This window comes from Lipotes vexillifer, unplaced genomic scaffold, assembly GCF_000442215.2.
Source record: "Lipotes vexillifer unplaced genomic scaffold, Lipotes_vexillifer_v1.1 scaffold1129, whole genome shotgun sequence".
Lineage (NCBI taxonomy): Eukaryota > Metazoa > Chordata > Mammalia > Artiodactyla > Lipotidae > Lipotes > Lipotes vexillifer.
The window spans coordinates 3,793,888-3,819,405 of record NW_006789022.1 but is presented as its reverse complement, the minus strand read 5'-3'; the positions used below and the strand labels follow the sequence as shown (position 1 = coordinate 3,819,405).

Genomic DNA, 25,518 nt, shown 5'->3' with positions numbered 1-25,518 from the left:
TCTTTCCCTGATTTGGTTAGAATCCCTTTTGAGCTGTAGCTGGGTCACGGCAGGCTGAAGGGGCGCCCCAGACAGCTCTCTCTCCCTAGGATGACACAGTGGAGAGGACTTTGGAGCGTGTTTGCTGCATCTCAGGGTCTATCCCATCAAGGTTTTCTTCCACAGTATTAAAAGCACTATTCTCTTTTTAAGAACCGAATATCCTATTAAGCTGTAATTAGAATTAGCTAGAGTCTCTAGTTGGTGTGAGGAAGGTTTGGATAAGTGATCAAGGACGGAGGCTTGCTTAGGTCAGAAACATTGCTGGAGGTCGCCTTTGAGTTTTCCATGGTTTGTAGCCCAGCTGCTGGGGAAGGAGGATAACAGAGAATAATAACACATAGACCTTGCCTCCAAGAAACACACAATTTAGTGAGGGAGTTCAAACCCAGGGCCCAGACTCTGGATACAAGGTACAAAGTACTGGATGCCTGGGCAAGGGACAGAGTATAGAACAGAGATCACCTTTGGCTGCCTGAGAGGTGGCCTCCAGCTGTACCTGGAGCTGGGCCTTGAAGCATGCGGAGAATTTGGACATGGGCAAAGGTGGCCACATTCATGGGTGGGTAGGCTTTCTCTTGCAGAGTAAAGGCTTTAGGCTCCCAGGAAGCCAGACTTCCCTCTGGGGGGATACTGCTCCCCAGAGGGAACCACAAATCCCTGGCTTACTCAGAGTCACTCCTGGGCCTCACATGACCATCCATACCTGGGGAAGAGCCGTTCAGATTGCCTGGAGTGAGGGGTTTCAAAGGGAAAATGTGGGTGCTGAAGAGGAAGCCCTTAAATACCAGGCTAGGGAGTTTGGATGTTAACATGGGCAAGAGGGAGCCACAGAACAGTGAGGTGAGCTCGGCCAGGAGGGATTAACTGAGAGGTACAGGATGGATCAGCAGAGGTGAGTCAAAGGTGAGGCGAGGAAGACTGTGTGTCCTGGGCCTTGGGCCAGAGGGAGGAGAGGGTAAGGGCGAAGTCAAGTCAGGCTTCAGGCCGTTGTCCGCCCACTAACCCAAGTCTCCTGTTTCTTTCCAGTCTGGATAAGGAGGATATGGAGTTCCAGCCAGATCCAGAGGAGGAGGAAAGTGCTCACACTGGCATCGCTGGCCGCTTCCGAGGGCTGCAATCCCACGACCGCCAGCCCCCCAGGACAAACTCAAAGACCAAACTACTGTGGCCGAAGAAAGAAGTCCTCTCCCATGAGGGCCAGCCCAAGAACCTCGGGGGCGTCGGACAGGACACCAGTGATCAGGAAGACAGCGAGGCCTGGAAAGGGGAGGATGCCTTCAAGTCCACTGTGCTATATGGGAGGTCAGGCTACCACAGTGCCCCCCAGACACCCCTCAGCCACACCCCTATGGTCTTCCCACCTGGACAGTCAGCACCCTCAAGTTTTCACAAAGTCTTAGACATGGATGACACTGTCAAAGACCAAAGCCTTCAGCCTGCAACTCCCAGGTCCAAGAAGAGTTTTGAATTGCTCCCTGAGAGTGCTGGGGCCTCAACTGAGTACCCGGAAGTGAGTCATATGAGGAGGAAAACTGTTGAGTTTAACCTAACAGACATGTCAGAGGCCCCTGAACATCTCAGAGAACTGCATGTGGGACAGTCGACAAGCAACATACACACTATACTCAAAGATCGTGGCGATCCCTATTGGGCCTTGGAAAACAACAGGTCTGTCCTCTACCCAAACCAGGGTCACTGAATCCCCCAGCCCACCAGGGGTGGTCCCCACTAGCTTCCCTTGCTGAAGCCCACCCTACTTCCAGTTTTCCTATGGTTCTATGGCTGCCAGGGCATGCCCAGCACTGGCTTGGGACACGCACCTGGCCGCCACAGCAGGGGCTCTAGGGAAGTGTTGGCGACTTTTGCTTATTTCACCCAAGAGCCTGACTCACCAAGACTTCTCTGGGGCCCAGGTATAGGAAGACGAGGTTGCACCGACAAGAGTAACGCCGAAGGGCCACTAGGCCAGGCTTACACGGGCTGACGTTACCAGTGGACCCGGCTCAACTTAAGCAGGGGTGGCAGACACAGAAACACAGGCAGAACTCGGGGCTCTAGACTATAGCCCAAGAACTCAACTTACTGCCCAGGCTTAGCTGGGAGGTCGCATATGAGCCCTCCCCCATAACCAGTGGTGGTCCTAAAGCACTCCTGGAAAGGGTGCCACACTCCTGGGAACTGGCAGATAAGGTGGGGGCAATCCAGGTCCCTTGGGGTACCTTACTGCTTTGGGGACCTCACCAAGACTTCGGAACTTAAATGAGCTCTTCATGCATCTTTGAGGTCAACCTAAAGCTGTCACAGTACCACCAGATGTTTGCCTTTATTCCAGATTCCCCAGATGCTCACTCACCCAATTAGACCCAGCCCCCCACCATATGAAAGGGAAGTGTAACTTCTCATTTCTAATGATTCTCAAGCAGTTATCTGAGGTCAGAATACCTAGCTTGGTACTGAAAACTGCAAAGGCCTACCACCTGTCATACTTCTAAGGGGTAGAAGGAAACTTACAAATCACTGTGGCTGGTTTAGGAAACAATGTTAATGTAGTTGGTTAGCAAGGACCCAGAGGGCTCCCCAGTCTTCTAACACTACTCACTGGTTGATATTCAAGATGTCTCAACCTCTTCCCTCCTACTGCAGCTATTTTCCTATTGAAATGAAGGTATCCTTCCATACTCATGTAAACGTTCCTCAAATTCTCACTAGGGATGAAGCACATTCCTAGCCTGCTTCCCAAGGGGGATGCTTCGCCGGCCTGGTCCTACCTGCGTGTACACCAGCAGGACACTGATCCAGTCATAGCCATATAGCTGTCCACGCTGAAGAATATGTCCCTACGACAGCCTGAATTAAATGGTTACCTTAATGGAGAACAAGAATCAGTAGCTTCAAGTCTACTTTAAGCCTCAAAATGCTTTTTGTACATATAAACTGTGAAAGCCAGAACTGCTGGAAACATAAAACACCTAATTCAGAATCAGGAATCCTTAAGTCCTGTCTGAATTCAAAACACCCAAGCCTTGGTATCTTTCCCAAACTAAGGAATTTAATAATTAAATACAAATCCTCCTAAGCGTTTCACTTTGATTAGTGTGACTAAACCATGGTGGCACTTACAAATTTAATAAAGATGGCCTAGATACATTTCCAGCCCACCCCAAGAATTCAAAGACAACAGCTGGGTACCAAATTACTTTATTTGAAGGAATGGTACTAAGGAAAGGACGTAGATATTTTGGTACAACTTACAGAAAAGCTAAGGTAACGCAAACATGCATGCACTGCCTTGGTGACCAGGGAAGTCACCCCTGTGGCTACGGGAAGCCAGCCTAAGGCTTAGCTCTCATTATCACTATTTCCCAGGGTGTGCTTGTCAAAGAGATACTGTGCCATGCCAGATTCGGGGGCCCCCATCGTGCGCAAGTTGGTTACGTGGTCACCCAATTCTTTAATGGATTTCACCTGCTCATTCAGATAATGAGTCTCAATGAAGTCACACAACTAGAAAAGAGAACAAGGAAAAAAGTTATTGGGAAGCTTCCCAGCCCCTAAGACAAATAATTTCCTCCATTTACTCCCAGGTTGCCAATACTCACATGGGGGTCATTTTTCTCAGTGGCCAGTTTGTGCAGTTCCAGTAGTGACTGATTCACACTTTTTTCCAAGTGTAGCGCACATTCCATTGCATTCAGCCCATTCTCCCAGTCATCACGGTCTGGTTTCTGAATGAGAGGAAGTTAAGTCAGTGCATCTGCAACCTCTACCACTTAAACCACAAATCAGCAAGCATCTAATGTGTAACAACCACGCTTGGCAAAAGCAACAGCCAAGTTCCCCTGACAACCGCTTCCAATTTAATATCCTTGCCCATTACTGCCTGCCAACTTTAGCTTAGATGGTAGGCCCGAAAAAGCGCAAAAGACAAAAACCCAATGTATCCTCATCTGATAAGGGCAACTGCTGGACTCAGTGATTTCTGACGTCAGAGGACTGCTAGACAGATGAGGCATGACGACCCTAGGATCTTCAGTTCACCTTGATATCCTGAAGGAAGATTCGGCCACCCCGTTGGTTCTGCAGCTTCATCAGTTTCTCAGCATGTTCCCTCTCCTCACAAGATTGGTGAAGAAAGTATTTGGCAAAGTTCTTCAAAGCCACATCATCGCGGTCAAAATAGTACGACTGAAAGCAGTACATGAACATGTTAGGGATTCCCAAAGGAAGGCAGTCTGCTAGCCTAGGCTTCCTTCTCAAAGCCCAGCAAGAAAGGGTCTGAGCATAGGAAGACTGGAGCAGGATGTGTTCCTGGATTGAACACGACGGTGATTAGTTTTTACTCTGAAACACAAAAATGAAACTTGGTCCTTGAAACTGAAAGTTTGCTACAAGGAACCGTTAGAATATAATGGAAATTGCCTCCACCATGGAACATCTTAAGCATCTGTGTTAAGTGCAGAGTAAAGTTCTTACAGCCCCTGTCAAACCTGGTTGAAGAGATGTTGGAGTATTTACCCTGCACTTAGTAGTGCCTTCTCCCCCTCCTCCCTGGGTAATCCATGTTAAAACATGAGCTGCGGGCTTCCCTGGTGGCGCAGTGGTTGAGAGTCCGCCTGCCGATGCAGGGGACACGGGTTCGTGCCCCGGTCCGGGAAGATCCCACGTGCCGCGGAGCGGCTGGGCCCGTGAGCCATGGCGGCTGAGCCTGCACGTCCGGAGCCTGTGCTCCGCAACGGGAGAGGCCACAACAGTGAGAGGCCCGCGTACCGCAAAGAAACAAAACACAAACAAAAAACATGAGCTGCCAACATACAGCAGGCTGATGGATATGTAAAATTAACCCACTAGGCAAGGTAACAGCTGTGGGCGATGCCAACGTATGTAAATATGTTATCAGTAGAAAGCAAAAATTTTAGTCCCTTTTACACCCTTTTTCAGTTGTTCCTGAAATGGAATGACAATCATAGAAATCCAGGCGTATTCCAAACCCATCCGGAACACGTCTATTCTTGGATGATTTGCAAAACGTAATAAGACTAAAACTCCTGCCACACCGATTAAAACCAGGATTTGGGGAAACTGATTCCAACGATTACTGCACGGAAAATTTTCAGGCCCCGTAACTGTTGGTGGACTGTATCCAAGAACTAAAGGTTCAATTACGCCACAACCCTTATACAAAAAAAAAGATAAAGAATACTGGTGGCAGTCAATTCGGTGTCGGCTGAAAGGGCTTCAATTCAAGCGGGACTCAGAGATAAGCAGAGCGGCGAGGTGAAGGCGGCTGTTCGGCCCACGAGAGATAAACCACTTCGCACCAGCACCCATAGCTGGACACCATTACCCAGCAGGCTCCGCCGGGCTCAGGGGGCTGGGAGCCGGACCTCCTCAGCACCGCCCCCCACCACGTGATCGAAAGCAAAAGGGATGGAAATGCGAAAATCCACCTTCCTAACTGCAGGGTCGTACTGGTGGCAAGTGTGGCAACCCCGAGAGGAAACTCAGCTCTCTTTAAATAAACTGGGGTGCGCAGAGGCGGCCTTGGCCCACGAGGAAGCACTCCCAGGAGACAACTGCTCAGAATTTCTGCGCAGGAGTCCTAGAGGACCCCCGGCCACCCCGTTGGTTCTGCAGCTTCATCAGTTTCTCAGCATGTTCCCTCTCCTCACAAGATTGGTGAAGAAAGTATTTGGCAAAGTTCTTCAAAGCCACATCATCGCGGTCAAAATAGTACGACATGGACAGGTAGACGTAGGAGGCGTAGAGCTCCAGGTTGATCTGGCGGTTGATAGCGGCCTCCGAGTCCTGGTGGTAGTTCTGGCGCACCTGCGAGGGAGCCCGCCGAACTGAGCCCCGCCCCTTCCTGTAGACGTGCGGCTCCGCCCCGCTGAGGGGGGTGTGGAGGGGGGGGTGGCGGTGAGGGGGTCCGGGGGGGTCTGGGTGGCCTGGAGGCTGCAGCTTGTTCCGTGGAACGTGGGGCTTGTTTCGTGGGGTTGGAGAGAAAACCTGAGCGGGGGCAGGAAGCCCAGCTCGGAGCCCTGACCCCGGTGGCGTCCTGGGTCTTGAAACCGACAGGAAACTGCCCCTGGCGCCGGGGGCGTCAGGGCGATTCCGAGGTCCCAGAAGGCACCCTGAGACTCTTGGCCAAGGGCACGTTAAAAATCCGAGCGGTAGAGCCGCAGTTGCCACACCCCGAGGTGATTACTTCGTGATGCAAATAGGGAACCTGGAGGGTGAACGTGGGCCCGAGGAGGCCGAGTGAGTCAGAGGTCGGGCTGGGAAAGGGCTCAGTTTCTCTTCCTCAAAGCTTAGAAAGAGACCTAATGCAGGCCGGGTGGGGCCCACGGCCCGTCGCGGGTCGGCCCCTCTTTCCGGCTCCGGCGACCTGGTCAACCGTTTGCTGAAAGCAAATATGGCTCCTTGTGCATTTGATACAACAAAGGCTGGGCGGGCCGTGTTTCCCGAGAGACTGCGGAGACCGCCTTCCCGAGGGAAACGTGGGGATGAGCCGTTGAATTCTGAGGAAATCGCCTGTAGCTTAAAGCTCAGAGACCAGGGGTTAGAAAATAGAGAAGAACCTTGGGTCTGGAAAGGATGCCGCGAGGCCATTTTGAAAAGGCCTCTTTTATTGGCCCCAGTCCCAGGAGCCTCGGGCTGAGCAGGCCCTACAGGGAGCCACCCCCAGGTTGTCCTTGGAGAGAAGCTAATGGCACTGAACGAATGTGCGCGACAGATGCCAGGAACCCTGTGGAGGGGGGGGACACAGGGGCACTGCGTGTGGCTTGCAGCAGTGTCCCCAGCACTGAATGGGTGTGAATTCATGGATGGCAGAACTGGACGGAGCTGGGCCGAGCGCCTCCACCCCAGTCGGCTCTCCTCAGGGTCACTATTCTTAGCCAGGTTCTTCAACACATGGGTGGGAGACCTACCCAAGTACCTTTTCAGGATGTTCATAAACATGCAACTGGAAGCTGGACTTCCAAACCTTTAAAAAACTTTTAAAATTTCAATTAAAAAAAGAATGTGTCTCTATAACAGAGTCACTTTGCTGTACAGCAGAAATTAACACAACATTGTAAATCAACTATATTTCAATTTAAAAAACTTTAAAAAAGGAACTTTACTAAAATATTAAGTTGCTGATGGAATTATGGCAGTTTCTCTCTTGCATCTGTTATTCATTTCAAAATGAACATGTGTTACTTTAAGGAAAAAAATTTTTAGTGTGGCTAGAGCTACATATGATAAAGTAAGCAGAAGGATGGTGGGAGAATACAGACAAGGGGTGCCTTACCCAGTCTGGGATAGGAAGTCGGGGAAAGCTTCCCTAACAAAGTGACACTTGAGGGGGACTTCCCTGGTGGTCCAGTGGTAAGGAATCCACCTTCCAATGCGGGGGATGTAGGTTCCATCCCTGTTCAGGGAACTAAGATCCCACATGCTGCAGGGCAACTAAGCCCGCGTGCCACAGCTGTTGAGCTTGCAAGCCACAAACTACAGAGCACACTCTCTTTGGAGCCCGCACACCACAACTAGAGAAGAGAAAACCCGCTTGCCAAAACTAGAGAGAAGCCCGACAGCCGCAACTAGAGAGAAACCCGAGCAGACTGAGGGCCAGCATGAAAAGATTCCGTATGCCTCAACAAAGATCCCGTGTGCCGCAACTAAGACACGATGCAGCCACACACACACAAAAAAGGAAAATAAATAAATATTGAAAAAGAAAAGAAAGTGACACTTGAACTAAGTGTCACTTAGTTCAAGGAAAAGTGAAAGAAAGGTGAAAGGGAGGAGGGAGATGAGGAAGGAATTCCAAGCAGAGAGAGCAGCAATATGTAAAGGTATAAGGTGTGGAAATGCATGGCCTATCCAAGGCACCTTAAGAAAATGTGTTGGCCTGAAAGTAGAGTCCATGTTGGTGAAGCCTGGGAGGGTAGTATAGGGGCAAGGTCAGGAAGGGTTGTGTGCCGTAAAAAGGGGTTAAATCTTATCCTGGAGGACATGGAGACCCTGAAGGATTTCTAGCCAGAGAGATAACCACGTTACTTTTGTTTCTAGAAATCTTACACCGAATCAACAGAAAAACTATTAGGGTAAGATTATGGCAAAGTTACCAGATGCAAAGTTTACCTATGTGTCAGTAACCAGTTAGACAATGAAATGAGAGAAAAACTTCCTTCATTTACAGTGGCAACAAAAGCTTAAAGTACCTAGGAATAAAGTTACCAAATGTGTGAAGAAAACTATAAATGTTTACTGCTGGACAGAAAAGAAAACTTGCATAAATGAAGAGACACCATGTTTCTATATAGCCAACCTCAGTTTTGCAAAGATGTCAATTGTCCCCAAATTAACTTATAAATTCAGTGCAATTTCTGTAAAACTCAGTGGTCTTTTGGAACCTTGACAAAATGATTCTAAAGTTCATTTGGAAGAGTGTGTAGAAAAGCTGATAAGCATTTGGGGGAAAAAAATGTTATGAGGTTAGATTTATCCTCCCTGATATTAAAAAAACAGTAGTATAAATATTATAAAGCAGTTGGTACTGGCACAGGAAAAGGTGAGTAGATCAATGCAACTAAACAGTCCTACCCCCATATGAATGGGAACTTGGTACATGCTAAAGTGGCATTTCAATTAGGAAAGAATGGGTTCAACAAATGATGTTGAAACAATAGATAGTCATGTGGTGAAAAATGACTCAGCATTTCAAAAATACGTTCCAGATGGATTAAAGATCCAAGCCTTAAAAAACAAAAAACAAAACAAAACAAAACCCTACAAAGTCATTAGAAGAATATATAGAAAATTATCTTTTAGAATTTTGGGGTAGGGAGTGTTCTTCTGAGGCTGCCTTAAAAAAAGAAGCCAGTTGGCAGATATGCCTACGTGAAAATCTGGACAATGGCAGAGCAAGAAGGACCAACTATTGAACTACACCAAAGAAAAAGTAAAGCCCAGGTCTTCAGAAAACAAAGAATATGCCAAAGCAGAGAAAATCGATGACACTACAATTCCTGAAAGAGCTCCAAAATGAAACAAGATTGCAAAACAGAACGTTACTAGAGTGCCTTGGTTATCAGGTGCATTTGATTACAGGAAAGATAAATTTAGAACAGAACTGGCCCCTTTGGCAGTGGGAGTGAAGAGGAAAATAGGGAATCCAGAATTTCCCGGACTTGTAGTATTGAAGTTAGAACACTTTGTCTTTTTCAACCAGTAAAAAATAAAACCAAGAAATACTTTGAGTAACAAAGGCTGATTAGATGAATCCTCAGGGTAATGACCAAATCAAGGGCATGGCTGTTGCACAGTTTGTTAAAATTTTTGAATGGATTAAGGTAGTTTCTAGGAAGTCCTTTCAGTTGGACCAAGCGCCTGGGGTGGGGGTGTGGGGGGAGAGCAAAGGGTGTGGTCCCACCAAAGCTTGATGAATTAAAAATACATGGAGTTAAATCTTTGAGAGAGGCATATCTAGAAACATATTGTAAATATAGTTATTGGACTATGAAGCTAACTGGTATCAAGTAGGTAAAAATCCAACAAAATTGTTCTTTTCTTTGCAAAAATGAGTGATTTAAGTTTTTAAAATAAAGGTATAATTAACTAAATAAAATGCAGAATCTTGGGTGTTTTATTAAATGTGTTTTGACACGAATACAGCTGAAACAAGATGCAGAGCATTTCCATTATCCCAGAAAGTTTCTCTGTACCCCTTTCCAGTAGATTTCCCCCATACCCCTCAAGAAAAGCGCTCTTCTGATATTGATTAACTAACTTTGCATGTTCCAGAATTTCATATGGATGGAATTATACAACAAAAATGAAAAGCTGTTAAGACAAAAGATGCCGTAAACAAAGTTAAAATACAAATGACAATTAAGTTAGTATTTGTAGCTTGCTAAGTAGTGAAGATTAATAACCATATTATACAATATATATTCGTATGTATAACCGTATATTGTAGACATACAGATCACTTTTGGATCGTCTTCCCTGCTGCTGTATACTGTAAGCTCCTGGTGGGCAGGCATTAGTTCTGTCTTCTCCATCCTGCATTTCAAGCATTTTGCAAGATGCTTGTAACGTGGTCCTCAGTATTTGTTGAATGAATGGATGGATGCATGATTGAATGTGGAGGATAGTTTAAAGTCAGACAAGAGGGCTGGGTACCTGTTGGGAGGTAACAGCCCTAGTTCTCAGTGAGTAGAAGAGACAGAAAGCAGATTTGAGAGATATGGAGAAGACAGGACAGACAGGATGAGGTAGCTGATTGCATAGCTGTGGAGGGGGGTGGTAAGTGGGGGGCAGGTGGGCAAGAGAGCCCCCAGCTTTCTGGCCCCGGGCAGCTGAGTTGCTGTTGCCATTCACGGAGGATGGGGACACAGAAGGAAATGCAGTTTGGGGGGGAAGGTTGTTGAAGGAGGCCAGCTTGGTTTTGCCCTGTATTTGCTGTTTCAGGGCCTCCAGGACATCCAGGTGGACAGAGCCAACATGAAATTGGATCCACCGGAAGGAAGGTGTTCTGGTGCAGAAAGGCGGTTTCTTGGCTCCGTGCTTGGTTAAAACGCATGCAGCTGCAGTGACCATCACGGCAAAACTGAGGGTCAGCTTGGGATGTAGAAGGTCACTGGGGGAGGCCGGCTGGGAAAAATGAAAGGGCAATCTTGTGCTGGGATGTGTGTGTGTGTTTGCTTGGGCCTGTTCCACACCTTCTGGGAACCCTGGGGTGTCCGAACTGCCATCTCCAAGTCTCTAGATTCTTTCGAAGCCCTGGCCTGGTCTTTGGACCTTTGTTGACCAGGATTCTGCCTCCCTCCTCTCCAGCCCCGGCTCCTCTGAGAAGGTGGGGAGTTTGGCTGGCCTCCCCTGGGGCCTCTGGGGAGGAGCCTCAGGCTAGGGAAGAGCCAGGCCTGTGGTTTCTGGAGGACTCCAGCTCACCCGGGAGGGAGGAGAGGTGGGGGATGGGATGGAGAACTGCTGCCCCACCGTGACTCAGCACTCTGCTGGGAGGGAGGGCTTGGGCTTGGGCTCCAAAAGTGCTCTGTCATCCGGGGGAGGGGAACGTTGGAGGGCTTTACTATAGGGTAAGCCACATTTGGTAGTGTGTCCGGGTGTCTAGGCTGGACCTGGAACAAAGGGATCTAGTTCACCCACCCAGGCCTCAGATAGTGTTTTTGCAGGGAAGGGAAGGTGTCACTTTTCACACCCATTTCTTTTTTGTTTATTTGTTTTTCTTTCTTTTAATTTTTTTTTTTTTTTTTTTGGCCTTGCTGCTCGGCTTGCAGGATCTTAGTTGCCCACCCAGGGACTGAACCCATGCCCTCGGCAGTGAAAGCGCAGGGTGCTAACCACTGGACCACCAGGGAATTCCCTTTTCTCTTTCTCTGTGCCTGTTTCTTCCTCAGTGCTTTCCTGCCTCACAGTGAGTTCTCAGCAGATGCTGGGTCTCTTTTTCCTTTCTAGGGATTGTTGCTATGGGGTTATGATTCCACAGCTGGAAAATCATAGGCCTTGGAATGTTAAGGCTCAGAAAGAACTTAAGAGTTTCCAAATCACTGTATTTTACAGATAAAGAGGTGAGAGGCCCATAGAAGGCCAGGGCTTGCCTAAGGCCATCATCACTGGCAGAAATGCAAGCTGAAAATGAAGGACAAGACACATGAGGGCATACGGTGTGGGGTCGTTAAAACGGATAAATTTGTTGCTGGAAAGTGTATATGAAGTGATGTTATATGAAAAAGCAGAGCCCAAAATAGTTCATTCAAAGCTGATGACAATGAGGAAGAATCACCAGGCTGCAAGCATAGAGGAGGATTGGGAGAGAATATGGGTTAAGTGATGTTTTCACTGAAGAGCTGGTGTTTTTTAAGAGTCTGGGATTTTCCCTGAAGTTAAGTAAAGTGAAGTGTGCAGGAAATCAGAGTTCAGAAATTGGAAAAAATAATACTGAATCAGATTTGGGTGCGTTTCTGGATGATGCAGCCATGATTCAGAGAGCTTGTCCTTAAGGCATTTCTTGAAAACCCAGCAGTCTAGGTACTCCGGTTTCACCTTTGCCAGGAGGTTAAGGTCAAGAGCCGTGACCTGGGATATTTGAGGATAACTGAGAGTGGAACGCCCACTTTTCAAATTTATTTATTTATCTGTCTATCTTCTGGCTGCATTGGGTCTTTGTTGCTGCGCGCAGGCTTTCTCTAGTTGTGGCGAGCAGGGGCTACTCTTCGTTGCAGCGCGTGGGCGTCTCATTGCGGTGGCTTCTCTTGTTGCGGAGCACGGGCTCTAGGCACACAGGCTTCAGTAGTTGTAGCACGCAGGCTCAGTAGTTGTGGTGCACGGGCTTAGTTGCTCTGTGGCATGTGGGATCTTCCCGGACCAGGGCTTGAACCCGTGTCCCCTGCACTGGCAGGCGGACTCCTGACCATCGTGCCACCAGGGAAGCCCAGAAGGCCCACTTTTTAAGGCAACTCAGGCCTTACCGCATCCATGGGAGAGCCCAGCACACCGCACCTCTGCCAGAGACTTTATCCCATGGACCCTGGCTGTTGTTTGCTTGTCTGCCTTCCCACTGGACTTTGAGCTCCATTTTAACCTGTGTCACCAGACCCTAGCACAATCCGGGGCTCTTCCGGTTCTAGCAGTTTGCAGCCCTAGGGCCCTCCTCTGGAATCATCAGGCCCAGTGGAATAATACCTAGTCTCTGCCTTCAGACTGTAGGCCTCTGGAAGTAAGGATCTGGCCTTTGATGGTCTCTCGCTATATCCTTCCGAAAGACCCCCTGGGTATGTGCTCACATTCTGGAAGCTTCAATGAGGTCACCTGGCCTTTCCAAACTTTGATTCTTATATTTATTTACGGTCTCTGGAGCTAGTCCTCCCCCATGCTACCCTGGGTGTCCCTCCCCCCAACACACACACACACTTTGGGTGCCCTTGTCACCACAATTCATGTTTCACCTCATGAGCTGGTACCCAGCCCCATGGCATGCCCACGTCACCCAGTCCAGGCTCAGCCATGCCCACCCTGGCCAAATCAGGAGAGGCCTGGCTCAGCAAAGGGCAGCCTCGGAGAAGGGAATGAGTAGAGTGGTGTGCTTGCTTTGGTCGAGGTGGGCAGCCAGGAAGTAGAGACTGATGTCTGCCTCTGCTCTCACCATGTGGACGTGCATTTCACCCACACACAGGGGAGGCTGCACGAGCACAGTCCCACGTCTGCTGGGAGAAGTTGAGGATTGAGGCAGAAGCTTGAGCTTCAGGCTGCACTGAGCCGGGGATGGGGGTGTGGGGGACAGGACACAGAAGCTCGTTAGGAATCTGAGAGGCCAGCGGCCTGGGGCAGAGGGGAGGCTGAAGTGAAGGGCAGCTGGGGGCTAACTAAGCTGGGAGGCAGTAGAATGTAGCAGGAGTGAGTGACTCTCTGACTTTCCCAGGAAGGTCCGTAGGTGCGTGTGCTCCAGGCAAGCTAGTTTTTCTGGCTGAGCAAGCAGATGGGGCCCAGTGGCCAGCAGAGGGGAGTTCTGAGTGTTCCAGGAGAGGGTCAGGACCCAAAAGACCTCACCGTTATCGTGGAAGAGGCCCTGGTCAACCTTTGGCTGTTACCAGTGTCCCTGGCCCTGTATTTCCTGCTTGCACTACCAGTTGCAGCCTGGCCCTTCTCTAACTACCATCGTTCCAGGACCCCTGTGGGTACCAAAATCCGAGGATGCTCCAGTCCCTTGTATAAAACGGTGTAGTATTTGCATATAACCTATGCACATCCTCCTGTATTCTTTAAATTGTCTCTAGCTTACTTATACTACCTAATACAATGTAAATGCTATGTAAATATGCCAGGCACACGACAAATTCATTTTGCTTTTCAGAACTTTCTAGATTTTTTTGTTTTTTTTAGTATTTTCAATCCAGTTCGTTGAATCTGTGGACATGGAACCCACAGATATGGAGGGAAGATTGTAGTCTCTTTTCTGCCTCTCCCAGCTTTATGAAATGCAAAGGTAAGCACTTCACTCCTCCGCTTAAAACTCCTCCCAGGCTCTCCTCTGCCCTTGGGATAAAAGTCCAGCGTAGCGCGTGCAGTGAGAGGCCCCGCTCATCCGCCACTCCTCCTGGGCCTCCTCTTCAGCTATTCCCCGCAGCCCAGTGGCGGTCCCCTTGGACTTGGTATATCTGGTCCCTCTGCATGGACTGCCCTGCCCTGACTTTTCTGCCTGAAAACAACACAGCCTTAGACACCCAGCTCACATATCCTCTGTGAGGCTTCCCTCACCTCCCCCTGCAGAGGTGAGAATTTCCATTCTTTGTGCCCTCCAGTGATCTGAACATTTCCCTGTGGCCACAAGTACTGCAGTGACTTGTTTTGTACCCACCTCCCACACCGGAAGGGGACCTCCTGCCCTATTCACCTTGGCAGTACCTCCCCTTCCCCACCTCGGTACCCACAAAGCGCCAGGCTCCCAGACTACCGAGAACTGTGTGTTGGATTAATTTAAGAGCCTAGCTCTTACTCACCTTTCCTGTTATTGATGGATAGGCCTCCCCACCCCTTGCCTCATAGGTTTGCTTTTTCCATGTTTACTTAGGTAAGACTAGCTCTTCCTACTCCCCACAAGGAAGACACAGAGAATACTTGAGCTTCTCCGGGGTCTGAGGACACTGAGAACACTACAAGGCAGAGCGGTCTGTGACCAGCTGGGCCATGGAAATAGTGACGCCATGGTCACAGGCTCCCTGCTCTGCTGACTGGTTCCCTTTGCCTGCGTCGGTGGCCACAGAGAGTTTCCTTGACTGGAGGAACTTGTGGGAGGTCACAAGGGGCCAGGGAGGAAGAGTAGAAGGATGGATTCTCTCTACTAAAAAATGTGCCACGCAATTTTGTATGGAAGACCCAGAAAAGCCAAAGCAATCTTGAGAAAGAAAAACAGAGCTGGAGTAATCAGGTTCCTGGGCTTCAGACTATACTACAAAGCTACAGTAATCAAGACAGTATGGTACTGGCAGAAAAACAGAAGCATAGATCAATGGAACAGGATAGAAAGCCCAGAGATAAACCCACGCACATATGGTTACCTTATCTTTGATAAAGGAGGCAAGAGTATACAATGGAGAAAAGACAGCCTCTTCAATAAGTGGTGCTGGGAAAACTGGACAGCTACATGTAAAAGGATGAAATTAGGGGCTTCCCTGGTGGCACAGTGGTTAAGAATCCGCCTGCTAATGCAGGGGACACAGGTTCGAGCCCTGGTCCAGCAAGATCCCACATGCTGCGGAGCAACTAAGACTGTGAGCCACAACTACTGAGCCTGTGTGCCACAACTACTGAAGCCTGCGCACCTAGAGCCCGTGCTCTGCAACAAGAGAAGCCACTGCAATGAGAAGCCTTGCAAGGAAGAGTAGCCCTTGCTTGCCGCAACTAGAGAAAGCCTGCACACAGCAACAAAGGCCCAATGCAGACAAAAATAGATAAATAAAATAAATTTATAAAAATAAGTAAATAAATAAAAGGATGAAATTAGAACACTTCCTAACACCATACACAAAAATAAACTCAAAATGGATCAAAGACCTAAATGTAAGGCCAGACACTATAAGACTCCTAGAGGAAAACATAGGCAGAACATTCTATGACATAAATTACAGCAAGGTCCTTTTTGACCTACCTCCTAGAGAAATGGAAATAAAAACAAAAACAAATGGGACCTAATGAAACTTAAAAGCTTTTGCACAGCAAAGGAAACCATAAACAAGATGCAAAGACAACCCTCAAAATGGGAGAAAATATTTGCAAATGAAGCAACTGACAAAGGATTAATCTCCAAAATATACAAGCAGCTCATGCAGCTCAATATCAAAAAAACAAACAACCCGATCCAAAAATGGGCAGAAGACCTAAATAGACATTTCTCCAAAGAAGACATACAGATGGCCAACAAATACATGAAAAGATGCTCAACATCACTCATCATTAGAGAAATGCAAATCAAGACCACAATGAGGTGTCCCCCTTTCAAACACCCCTGCCTTTTGTAATTCTTTGGAATCACTAGCTGGAATTCAGCAGCTCTAATTTTTTTCCAACTTGCTCATCTGTCCAGCTGTCCTTTCAGCACTGTGGGTGTGTATGTGGTGGTAGTGACAGGAATCCAGAAATTTTGCGTTTTCTGGAATTGGTGATTTCTTGAAGAGTCACACCTACTTCCTCACATCCCCTCCCCCATCTCCACCCCGAGTTCTGGATCCAGATTTTCCTCTGGGGAGACATCTCCTCCCTTCCAGCCCCTGCCCTGTACTATGGTTAGAACAGCCTCTGCCCCCCACATTCAGAGGAAGACACATATTCTGTCACTTGCAACACATTTTCCAGTCAATTTGCCTTTTAAATCACCTAAAGGGCAACTAATTCCTTCATGGATCACAGAATTTTCAAGCCAGGGAGTTGGTTTTGAGACTACCTAATACTTTCATTCAGCAACATTTTAAAAGCAACATTTTAAAATGCCGGCTTTGGGCCAGGCCCTAGATGAAGAGACTGAGGCCTCGAGAGAGGAGGGGCCTGACTCAGGGTTTCACAGAAAGTTTGTGGCTGAGTCAAGGACCAGAACCTAGGCCTTCTGACCCCCAAGCCAGCATTCTCTAATTATGCTCCTCGGTTTCCCGAGATTAAATCCCAGTGGCAGTGTTTGCACATGGATATGTGAGTGTGAAAAAGATGGAGGACTATATGCTAAGCAGTGGTCACTGCTTTCTGTGCAAAGCAGAGGTGGTAAAGGCTGCAGAGAAAGGGACAGAGAAGGAGAAAGGAGAAAATAAAGAGCTGTCCATGATCAAAACTACATTTATGAAAAATTCAGCACACATATGTACATGAAAATTACACACACACACATACACACACATGAAAATCACACACACACACACACACACACACACACACCTTGCCTTGTAGAGAATGACTAAAGGAAACAACTGAACAATTCACTTATGCTTTCAGTACTGGGCTGAGCCGTGGCAATACATTGACAAGTGGGACTCCGTGTCTGACAACGTTCCCTGTGAATGTATGTAATGACCACCTTGCCTGCCATACCTGCTGGCTGCAAGGGCTGCACTGAGCCCAGATGTCACCTCCCTGTGGGGCCCCGGGGCAAGCAAGCAGCAATTAGCAGCTGTGGAATGGGGCCTGTTGAAACATTGCCCAGAACTGATCAGACCAGATTCCAGATGCCCTGTGTTTCTATCCAGGAGTCAGAGGGAAAGGGGAGCTGTTATCAAACCAATTAGGCACCTGTGGAGGGGCCGTCAAGGATCCTTGCCCCCGACCCCCCAATCTGGTTCACCCTTGTGTTTCTTCTTTTTTTTTTTTTGGCCGTGCTTTGTGGCATGCGGGATCCTGGTTCCCCAACCAGGGATCGAACCAGTGTCCCCTGCAGGGGAAGCATAGAGTCTTAACCACTGGACCGCCAGGGAAGTCCCTCACCCTTGTCTTTCTGAGCTTTACTAACCTTTCACAGCATTTGCTACCGGCAGCTGCCCTGCGTGCCAGACACAGTTGCCTGACAGGTGGCAGAGGAGGCTGAGGCTGAGAGAGGTCTCAGTCCCTGCTGGCGTCCCTCCTGATGGTCCCATCAGCTCTCTGCCTCATCCACACCCGTCCCTGCAGTGCCCCACAGGTCCTGTGTGGGCCCCACCTCTGTGCCTTTGCTTACGTCTTTCCTCCCAAAGCTGTGCCCTTTGAGTTATGAAAGACCTACCCTTCCTCCAAACACCGGTCCAAATCCTGCTTCTGCCGAGGAGTCTTCCAGGATTCGGAGCTAATCTCTTTCTTCCTCTGACATTGGTCCCTTCAGCTTTTACTGAGTGACAGTAGGCACTTGTGCCATTGCATCACCATCCCTCCATGGCCACTGGGAGACCGAGGGCTCAGTGGACACAGGAACTTTGTTTCTCCTGTGCTCCTGGTACACAGGCCCGTGCTCTGGCACACTGCAGGTGCTCAGTGCAAACTCTGGTTGGATGTAGTTGAACTGTTGTGAAAAGGAGGAATCCTTGCCCCAGGAGCGTCCTTCATTCCCTCACACATGGTTCTTTGCACTTAACTAAGGGTTAGGGAGGACCCCTCCTGCATTTTCTCCTTAGGAGCGCGCAGTGGGAACCTCAGAGGTGGAATTGGAATTGGTCTCTGGAATTTGCCTGAACCCACCCTCCCTCTTTTTATTTTGGCTGCTCCGCGAGGCATGCAAGATCTTAGTTCCTCAGGGATCAAACCTGTGTCCCCCTGCAGTGTAAGTGCGGAGCCCTAACCACTGGACCAACAGGGACATCCCTGCCTGGAGCCCTTTGGCTGAAAACTCCTGTGTTCCAAGGTAAGGCGTCCTTAGGCCCAAGCTCCACCCAGCCAGGTGGGTTAAAGTCAATTCCCTATCTTAAAATGAATCCAATAATAATAAAAATTAATGCTCAATAATAAAAACAAATACTTAATAATAAAAGCTAATACTTTTGAGCCCTTACTAGATATGCCAGGCATGCCATTTGCCTGATGAGAAAACTGAGGCACCGAACTACATAGTAACTTGCCCAAGGACACCTGCAGTTCGGATCCAGAGCCCACACTTTTTTTAAAAAATTTTTTTTTGGCCACACAACTTGCAGGATCTTAGTTCCCCAACCAGGGATTGAACTCAGGCCCCAACAGTGAAAGCGCTGAGTCTTAACCACGGGAGCACCAGGGAACTCCCAGAGCCCACACTCTTAACCACTCTTCATCCCCCTTCCACTGCCCAGATCACTCATCCCTCTGCTCCAACTCGTTCTCTGCTCGTCACTCCACTCTGCTTGTCCAGGGTCCATCGTGGGGTGTCTCACCCGGGGGTTTGGTAAGTGCTTATGGAACAGGTGAATGGAGTTTGGGAATTCTGTCTGCTTACCCAAGTTATCCCTAGGAGGGTATGGAGGGCATGAGAGGGAAGAACAAAAATGCTGGGTCCAGCAGCACGAACACTCCCACCCCAAGCCCAGCTTCCTGAACACCCTAGTACTCTCTGCCCCATCTAGGGAAAGGGATGTTTCTGAAAAGTTCCCAGATTTCAGATAGGCTCTCGTCACTGTTAGTGTAAGATCAGAGGGCATGAGTACAGTTGCCTCTTGGCCAGCCCCTATGAAAGTACTCCAGGGAAAAACTCTGGAGGCTTCTGAGGTTATACCTGAGGTAGGATATAGATGGGCCCCTGGGCTGGACACCTGCTGTTTGCCAAGTAGAGTAAGACTTAAGTTTGTTCTCACCCAGACACTCTAAGGACAAAGCTAGTGGCAGAAGCTGAGCTGTGCTGGAATAAAGAGATAAAGTGACCACTCTTGAGGTCAAGGAAAACTTCCCTGTCTGCACATGCACAGGAAGGCTCCTTGGGAGTCAAAAAGGGGCGGGGTACCACCCCATAGTAAGTGTGGACATGCACCCATAGGCCTCTGCAGTGGGATCCATCTTAGCGAAAAGTTGCGCACGCATGTTGGGGAGGGTCCTAGGACAGGTCAGGTGTGAAAAAAGAAACAAGGTAATTGGCCAAAGGTAAACAAAGACCAGAAGGAGTGTCCTATACAAGTGATTTAAATCACCCCTTTACTGCCCTCCTCATTCAGGACTCCTGCACTCCTCTCTGGGTGTGTATTTCTGCCTAGCTTCTGACTTAAATAAATAAACTTCTCTGTGTGCTCTCGCATACTTTGTGCTGTGTCTAATAACAAACTCTGTACCTGTTCTGTACCTGTCTTTTACAATTTTTTGCCTCCTTGCAACATTCTTTCAAACCGAGGAAAGAGCCAGAGCTACTTTGCTTCTAGCCTCTAGCCCCTGGTGGTCTAGTGGCTAGGAGTCCTGGTTTTCATCCAGGCTAGCCAGGTTCAATTCCTGGGCAGCGAATTGAGATCTCTCTTCGGGACTGCTCACTGCTGTCTCTCCAAGATCAGATGGATGAAAAAGCTGGGAGGTCTATATCTGTCAGGATGATTTCGATTTCAGGCACTAAAACCCAAGCCACACTAGCTTAGCAACAAAAGGGATTTGTTGGCTCTTGTAGCTGAGAAATCAAGAGAAGATGGGTCTCAGGCATGGTTCCATCAGGCCTCTGCCCCTATTTCTCTGTGATTCTCTCTGGGATCTGCTCCCATCTGTGGAGCTTCATCCTCAGGCTATCTTCCAATAGCATCCAGTGTTGCAGATCTTCTTCCAGAGGTAATGTTAGACATGCCACACATACATTCCCCCCAACCCCCCAGCCCTTCCATTTCACAAGCGTTGTCTGATCGGGTCTCACCTGAGTCAGTTGGAGTGTCTGATTCTAAATAGCTGCTTACGTAAACCTAGAAGATGGAGTTGATGAGTGTTTCTAAGTGGGATTTTGGCCCCAGGGCTCACTGGAGACAGGAGGAATTTCTGCCAAGTGCTCTCTTGTCTGGCTTGCTGGTATCATTTTACCAAATAATACAGTTATCTTAGAGGCAGGACATTGGAGCTGGCACACCCAGGCCTGTGCCCTACAGAGTTCTACCACCATGTGTCTGTTTGAAGACCTATGAGGGGCCCAGCACTCTGATTTTGGAGGCTCCACTGCATACCACAGCAAATACATTAAAATGTACCTGCAGGCCTCATTCAACTTAATGGAAAAGTAACTTAAAAAATAGTTGAGCTCAATTGCAATTGAATAGGTGACAGTGTCACAGTTTGTAAACATTTACTTTTTACTTTTTATTTTTTTGGCCGTGCCATGTGGCTTGCGGGATCTTCATTCCCCCACTAGGGATGAACCTGGGCCCTCGGCAGTGAAAGCACGGAGTCCTAACCACTGGACCACCAGGGGATTTCCAACATTTACTTTTACTGATTTTTCTATTTTCTTTTTGAATTTAGGAACCAACACATTTTCTTGGGCCTTTGCAAAGCTCATGAGCACGAGGCCCAGGGCCTGTGGTGCTTATTATGGAGAACCAACTGGGTGGAGGCTAGTGATGGCGATTTGTGTGCATGCGCCTGAAAGGACACCAGGCCTGGAGCCAGACCTGCTGAAGTTGGTCCCAGCTCTGCGGCTAACTAGCTACGTGACCTTGGGCAAGTTGCCAACCTCTCTGGGCCTCTGTGTGGTCAACTGTCAATTGGAGATAAGGAAGCTTGCATTTCTTCACTGTGTACTTCCTGGAGGAGCATTCCTTCCAGCTGCAAGAGCAGAGGGGATGAACTGAGAGTTACTTTAGAGCCACGTAAACCCAGTTCCTTTGGGATCCGATTAACAGACACAAGTTCACTGCCCTCTCTAAGCCAAGCTCCCGACAGGTTCTGAAGGGGTGAGCTTGCTGAGCAGCACCGCTGTGTTCACAGTGGTCCGGGCACATGACTTGGCATCAGCGGGGACATGAGATAAGAGGACGGTGGGATTCAGGAGAGTGGGCTGAGAGCCTGAGAGCCACGTAAGAGCCCAAGAATGGAAGTGCCCTTTGCTTGTGGAGGAAGGCACTAGATCCACACCGACTTAATTCTGCAATGACTGGGGAAGGCCTGGGGCTGCAGAGGTGAAGGGCAGGGCTGCATCAGCATCTTAACCCCAGGGCAGTCACTCCCTTTTTTCTTGGATTTGCCCCTGGCTGCTTTCACTGTGCACCGGCTGCTGCCAAGGGTACCGTGCGTAGCCTGGGGCAGAACAGGGTGGGATCCCCTTTGGAGTTCAGGTGTGGGGAAGGTTGGGTTAACCAAGGCTAAGGATCAGCCTCTTCACCATAGGAATCACTTTAAAAAAATTGTGGTAAAAAACACATGACATAGAATATCTTTTTCCATCCCTTCACTTTCAGTCTGTATGCATCCCTAGGTCTGAAGTGGGAAAAAGATACTCCATGCAAATGGAAATCAAAAGAAAGCTGGAGTAGCAATACTCGTATCAGATAAAATAGACTTTAAAATAAAGACTGTTACAAGAGATAAGGAGGGACACTACATAATGATCAAGGGATCAATCCAAGAAGAAGGTATAACAATTATAAATATATATGCACCCAACATAGGAGCACCTCAATACATAAGGCAAATGCTAACAACCGTGAAAGGGGAAATCGACTAACACAATAATAGTAGGGGACTTTAACACCCCACTTACACCAATGGACAGATCACCCAAACAGAAAATAAACAAGGAAACACAAGCTTTAAATGACACAATACACCAGAGAGATTTAATTGATATTTATAGAACATTCCACCCCAAAGTGGCAGAATACACTTTCCTCTCAAGCGCACATGGAACATTCTATAGATCACATCTTGGTCACAAATCAATCCTCAGAAAATTTAAGAAAATTGAAATCATATCAAGCATCTTTTCCGACCACAACACTATGAGATTGGAAATCAATTACAGGAAAAAAACTGTAAAAATCACAAACACATGGAGGCTAAACAGTGCGCCACTAATAACCAAGAGATCACTGACGAAATCAAAGAAGAAATTAAAAAATACATAGAAACAAATGACAACAAAAACACGACAACCGGGCTTCCCTGGTGGCGCAGTGGTTGAGAGTCCGCCTGCCGATGCAGGGGACGCAGGTTTGTGCCCCAGTCCGGGAAGATCCCACATGCCACGGAGTGGCTGGGCCCGTGAGCCGTGGCCGCTGAGCCTGCGCGTCCGGAGCCTGTGCTCCGCAACTGGAGAGGCCACAACAGTGAGAGGCCCGTGTACCACACACACACAAAAAAAACCCACGACGACCCAAAACCTATGGGTCACAGCAAAAGCAGTTCTAAGAGGGAAATTTATAGCAGTTCAACCTCACCTCAAGAAAAAGAAAAATCTCAAATAAACAATCTAACCCTACACGTAAAACAACTAGAGAGAGAAGAACAAAGAAAACCCAAAGTCAGTAGAAGGAAAGAAATCATAAAGATCAGAGCAGAAATAAATGAAATAGAAACGAAGAAAACAATAGCAAAGATCAATAAAACTAAAAGCTGGTTCTTTGAGAAGATAAACAAAATTGATAAACCCTTAGCCAGAATCATCAAGAAAAGAAGGGAGAGGACGCAAATCAATAAAATTAGAAATGAAAAAGGAGAAAGCACAACCGACACTGCAGAAATACAAAGGATTATAAGAGACGACTACAAACAACTATATGCCAGTAAAATGAACAACCACAAAGAGATGAACAAATTCTTGGAAAGGTACAATTTTCCAAGACTGAACCAGGAAGAATTAGAAAATATAAACAAACCTATCACAAGTAATGAAATTGAAACTGGAATTAAACATCTTCCAACAAACAAAAGCCCAGGACCAGATGGCTTCACAGGCGAACTCTATCAAACATTTTTTTTTTTTTTTTTTATGGTGCGTGGGCCTCTCACTGTTGTGGCTTCTCCCATTGCGGAGCATGGGCTCCGGACGCACAGGCTTAGCAGCCATGGCTCACGGGCCCAGCCACTCCACAGCATGTGGGATCTTCCCGGACCAGTGCACGAACCTGCGTCCCCTGCATCGGCAGGCGGACTCTCAACCCTGTGCCACCAGGGAAGCCCTATCAAACATTTAGAGAAGAGCTAACACCAATCCTTCTCAAATTCTTCCAAAAAATTGCAGAGGGAGAAAAAAATCCCAAAATCATTCTACAAAGCCACCATCACCCTGATACCAAAACCAGAAAAAGATATCACAAAACAAGAAAATTATAGACCAGTATCACTGATGAACGTAGATGCAAAATTCCTGAACAAAATACTAGCAAACAGAATCCAGCAGCACATTAAAAGGATCAAATACCATGATCAAGTGGGATTTATCCCAGGGATGCAAGGATTCTTCAATATATGCAAATCAATCAATGTGATACACCACATTAACAAATTAAGGAATAAAACCCATATGATCATCTCAATAGATGCAGAAAAAGATTTTGACAAAATTCAACACAAATTTATGACAAAAACGCTCCAGAAAATAGGCATAGAGGTAACCTACCTCAACATAATAAAGGCCATATATGGCAAACCCACAGCAAGCATGATACTCAGTGGTGAAAAACTGAAAGCACTTCCACTAGATCAGGAACAAGACAAGATGTCCACTCTAGCCACTCTTATTCAACATAGTTTTGGAAGTCCTAGCCATAGCAATCAGAGAAGAGAAAGAAATAAAAGGAATACAGATTGGAAAAGAAGTAAAACTGTCACTGTTTGCCAATGACAGGATGCTATACATAGAAAATCCTAAAGATGCCACCAGAAAACTACTAGAACTGGGCTTCCCTGGTGGCGCAGTGGTTAAGAATCTGCCTGCCAGTGCAGGGGACACGGGTTCAAGCCCTGGTCTGGGAAGATCCTACATGCTGTGGAACAATGAAGCCTTTGTGCCACAACTACTGAGTCTGTGCTCTAGAGCCTGTGAGCCACAACTACTGAGCCCACGTGCCACAACTACTGAAGCCCACACACCTAGAGCCTGTGCTCTAGCAACAAGAGAAGCCACTGCAATACGCAGCCCGCACACTGCAACGAAGAATAGCCTCTGCTTGCCACAACTAGAGAAAGCCCACGTGCAGCAATGAAGACCCAACGCAGCCAAATATAAATAAATTAATTAATTAAAAAAAAAGAAAGCTACTAGAACTAATCAATGAATTTTGTAAGGTTGCAGGATACAAAATTAATGCACATAAATCTCTGGCATTCCCATACACCAACAACAAAAAATCAGAAAGAGAAATTAAGGAAACACTCCCATCTACCACTGCAACAAAAGAATAAAATACCTAGGAATAAACCTGCCTAAGGAGGCAAAAGACTTGTACTCAGAAAACTATGAAACACTGATGAGAGAAATCAAAGGTGACATAAACAGATGGAGAAATATACCATGTTCTTGGATTGGAAGAATCAATATTGTGAAAATGACTATACTACCCAAAGCAATCTACAGATTCAGTGCAATCCCTGTCAAACTACCAATGGCATTCTTCACAGAATTAGAACAAAAAATTTTACAATTCATATGGAAACACAAAAGGCCCCAAATAGCCAAAGCAATCTTGAGAAAGAAAAATGGAGTTGGAGCAGTCAGGCTCCCTGACTTCAAACTATACCACAAAGCTACAGTAATCAAGACCATATGGTACTGGCACAAAAACAGAAATATAGATTAATGGTACAGGATAGAGTGCCCACAGATAAACCTACAGATATATGGGCACCTAATTTACGACAAAGGAGGCAAGAACATAAAATGGAGAAAAGACAGCCTCTTCAATAAGTTGTGCTGGGAAAACTGGACAGCCACATGTAAAAGAATAAAATTAGAGCGCTACCTAACACCATAAACAAAAATAAACTCCAAATGGATTAGACTTAAATGTAAGACCAGACACTATAAAACTCTGAGAGGAAAACACTCTTTTATATAAACCACAGCAAGATATTTTTGACCCACCTCCTAGAGTAATGGAA

General features: G+C 47.4%; 2 protein-coding genes across 3 annotated transcripts in view; one reads left to right on the top strand and one right to left on the bottom strand.

Moving 5' to 3' along the window:
• BEST1 (bestrophin 1) overlaps positions 1-2,770 on the top strand; it is an 8,233-nt gene extending 5,463 nt beyond the window's left edge. Inside the window, exons 9-10 of one of the 2 annotated variants that reach the window (XM_007462160.1) lie at positions 1,069-1,710; positions 2,752-2,770. In XM_007462160.1, the coding sequence (XP_007462222.1) occupies positions 1,069-1,710; positions 2,752-2,770 (661 nt within the window). Of the gene's footprint in view, positions 1-1,068; positions 1,742-2,751 lie in introns of those variants that run through there. The other variant, XM_007462159.1, reaches the window with a different exon arrangement.
• A 454-nt stretch (positions 2,771-3,224) lies between these two features.
• FTH1 (ferritin heavy chain 1) lies at positions 3,225-10,787 on the bottom strand. The gene is given in 6 exon segments (XM_007472094.1): positions 3,225-3,546; positions 3,642-3,767; positions 4,081-4,145; positions 5,697-5,874; positions 5,876-5,929; positions 10,755-10,787. Coding segments are annotated over 6 exon segments (621 nt in total). The 3' UTR covers positions 3,225-3,381.
• Between the last annotated feature and the right edge of the window lie 14,731 nt (positions 10,788-25,518).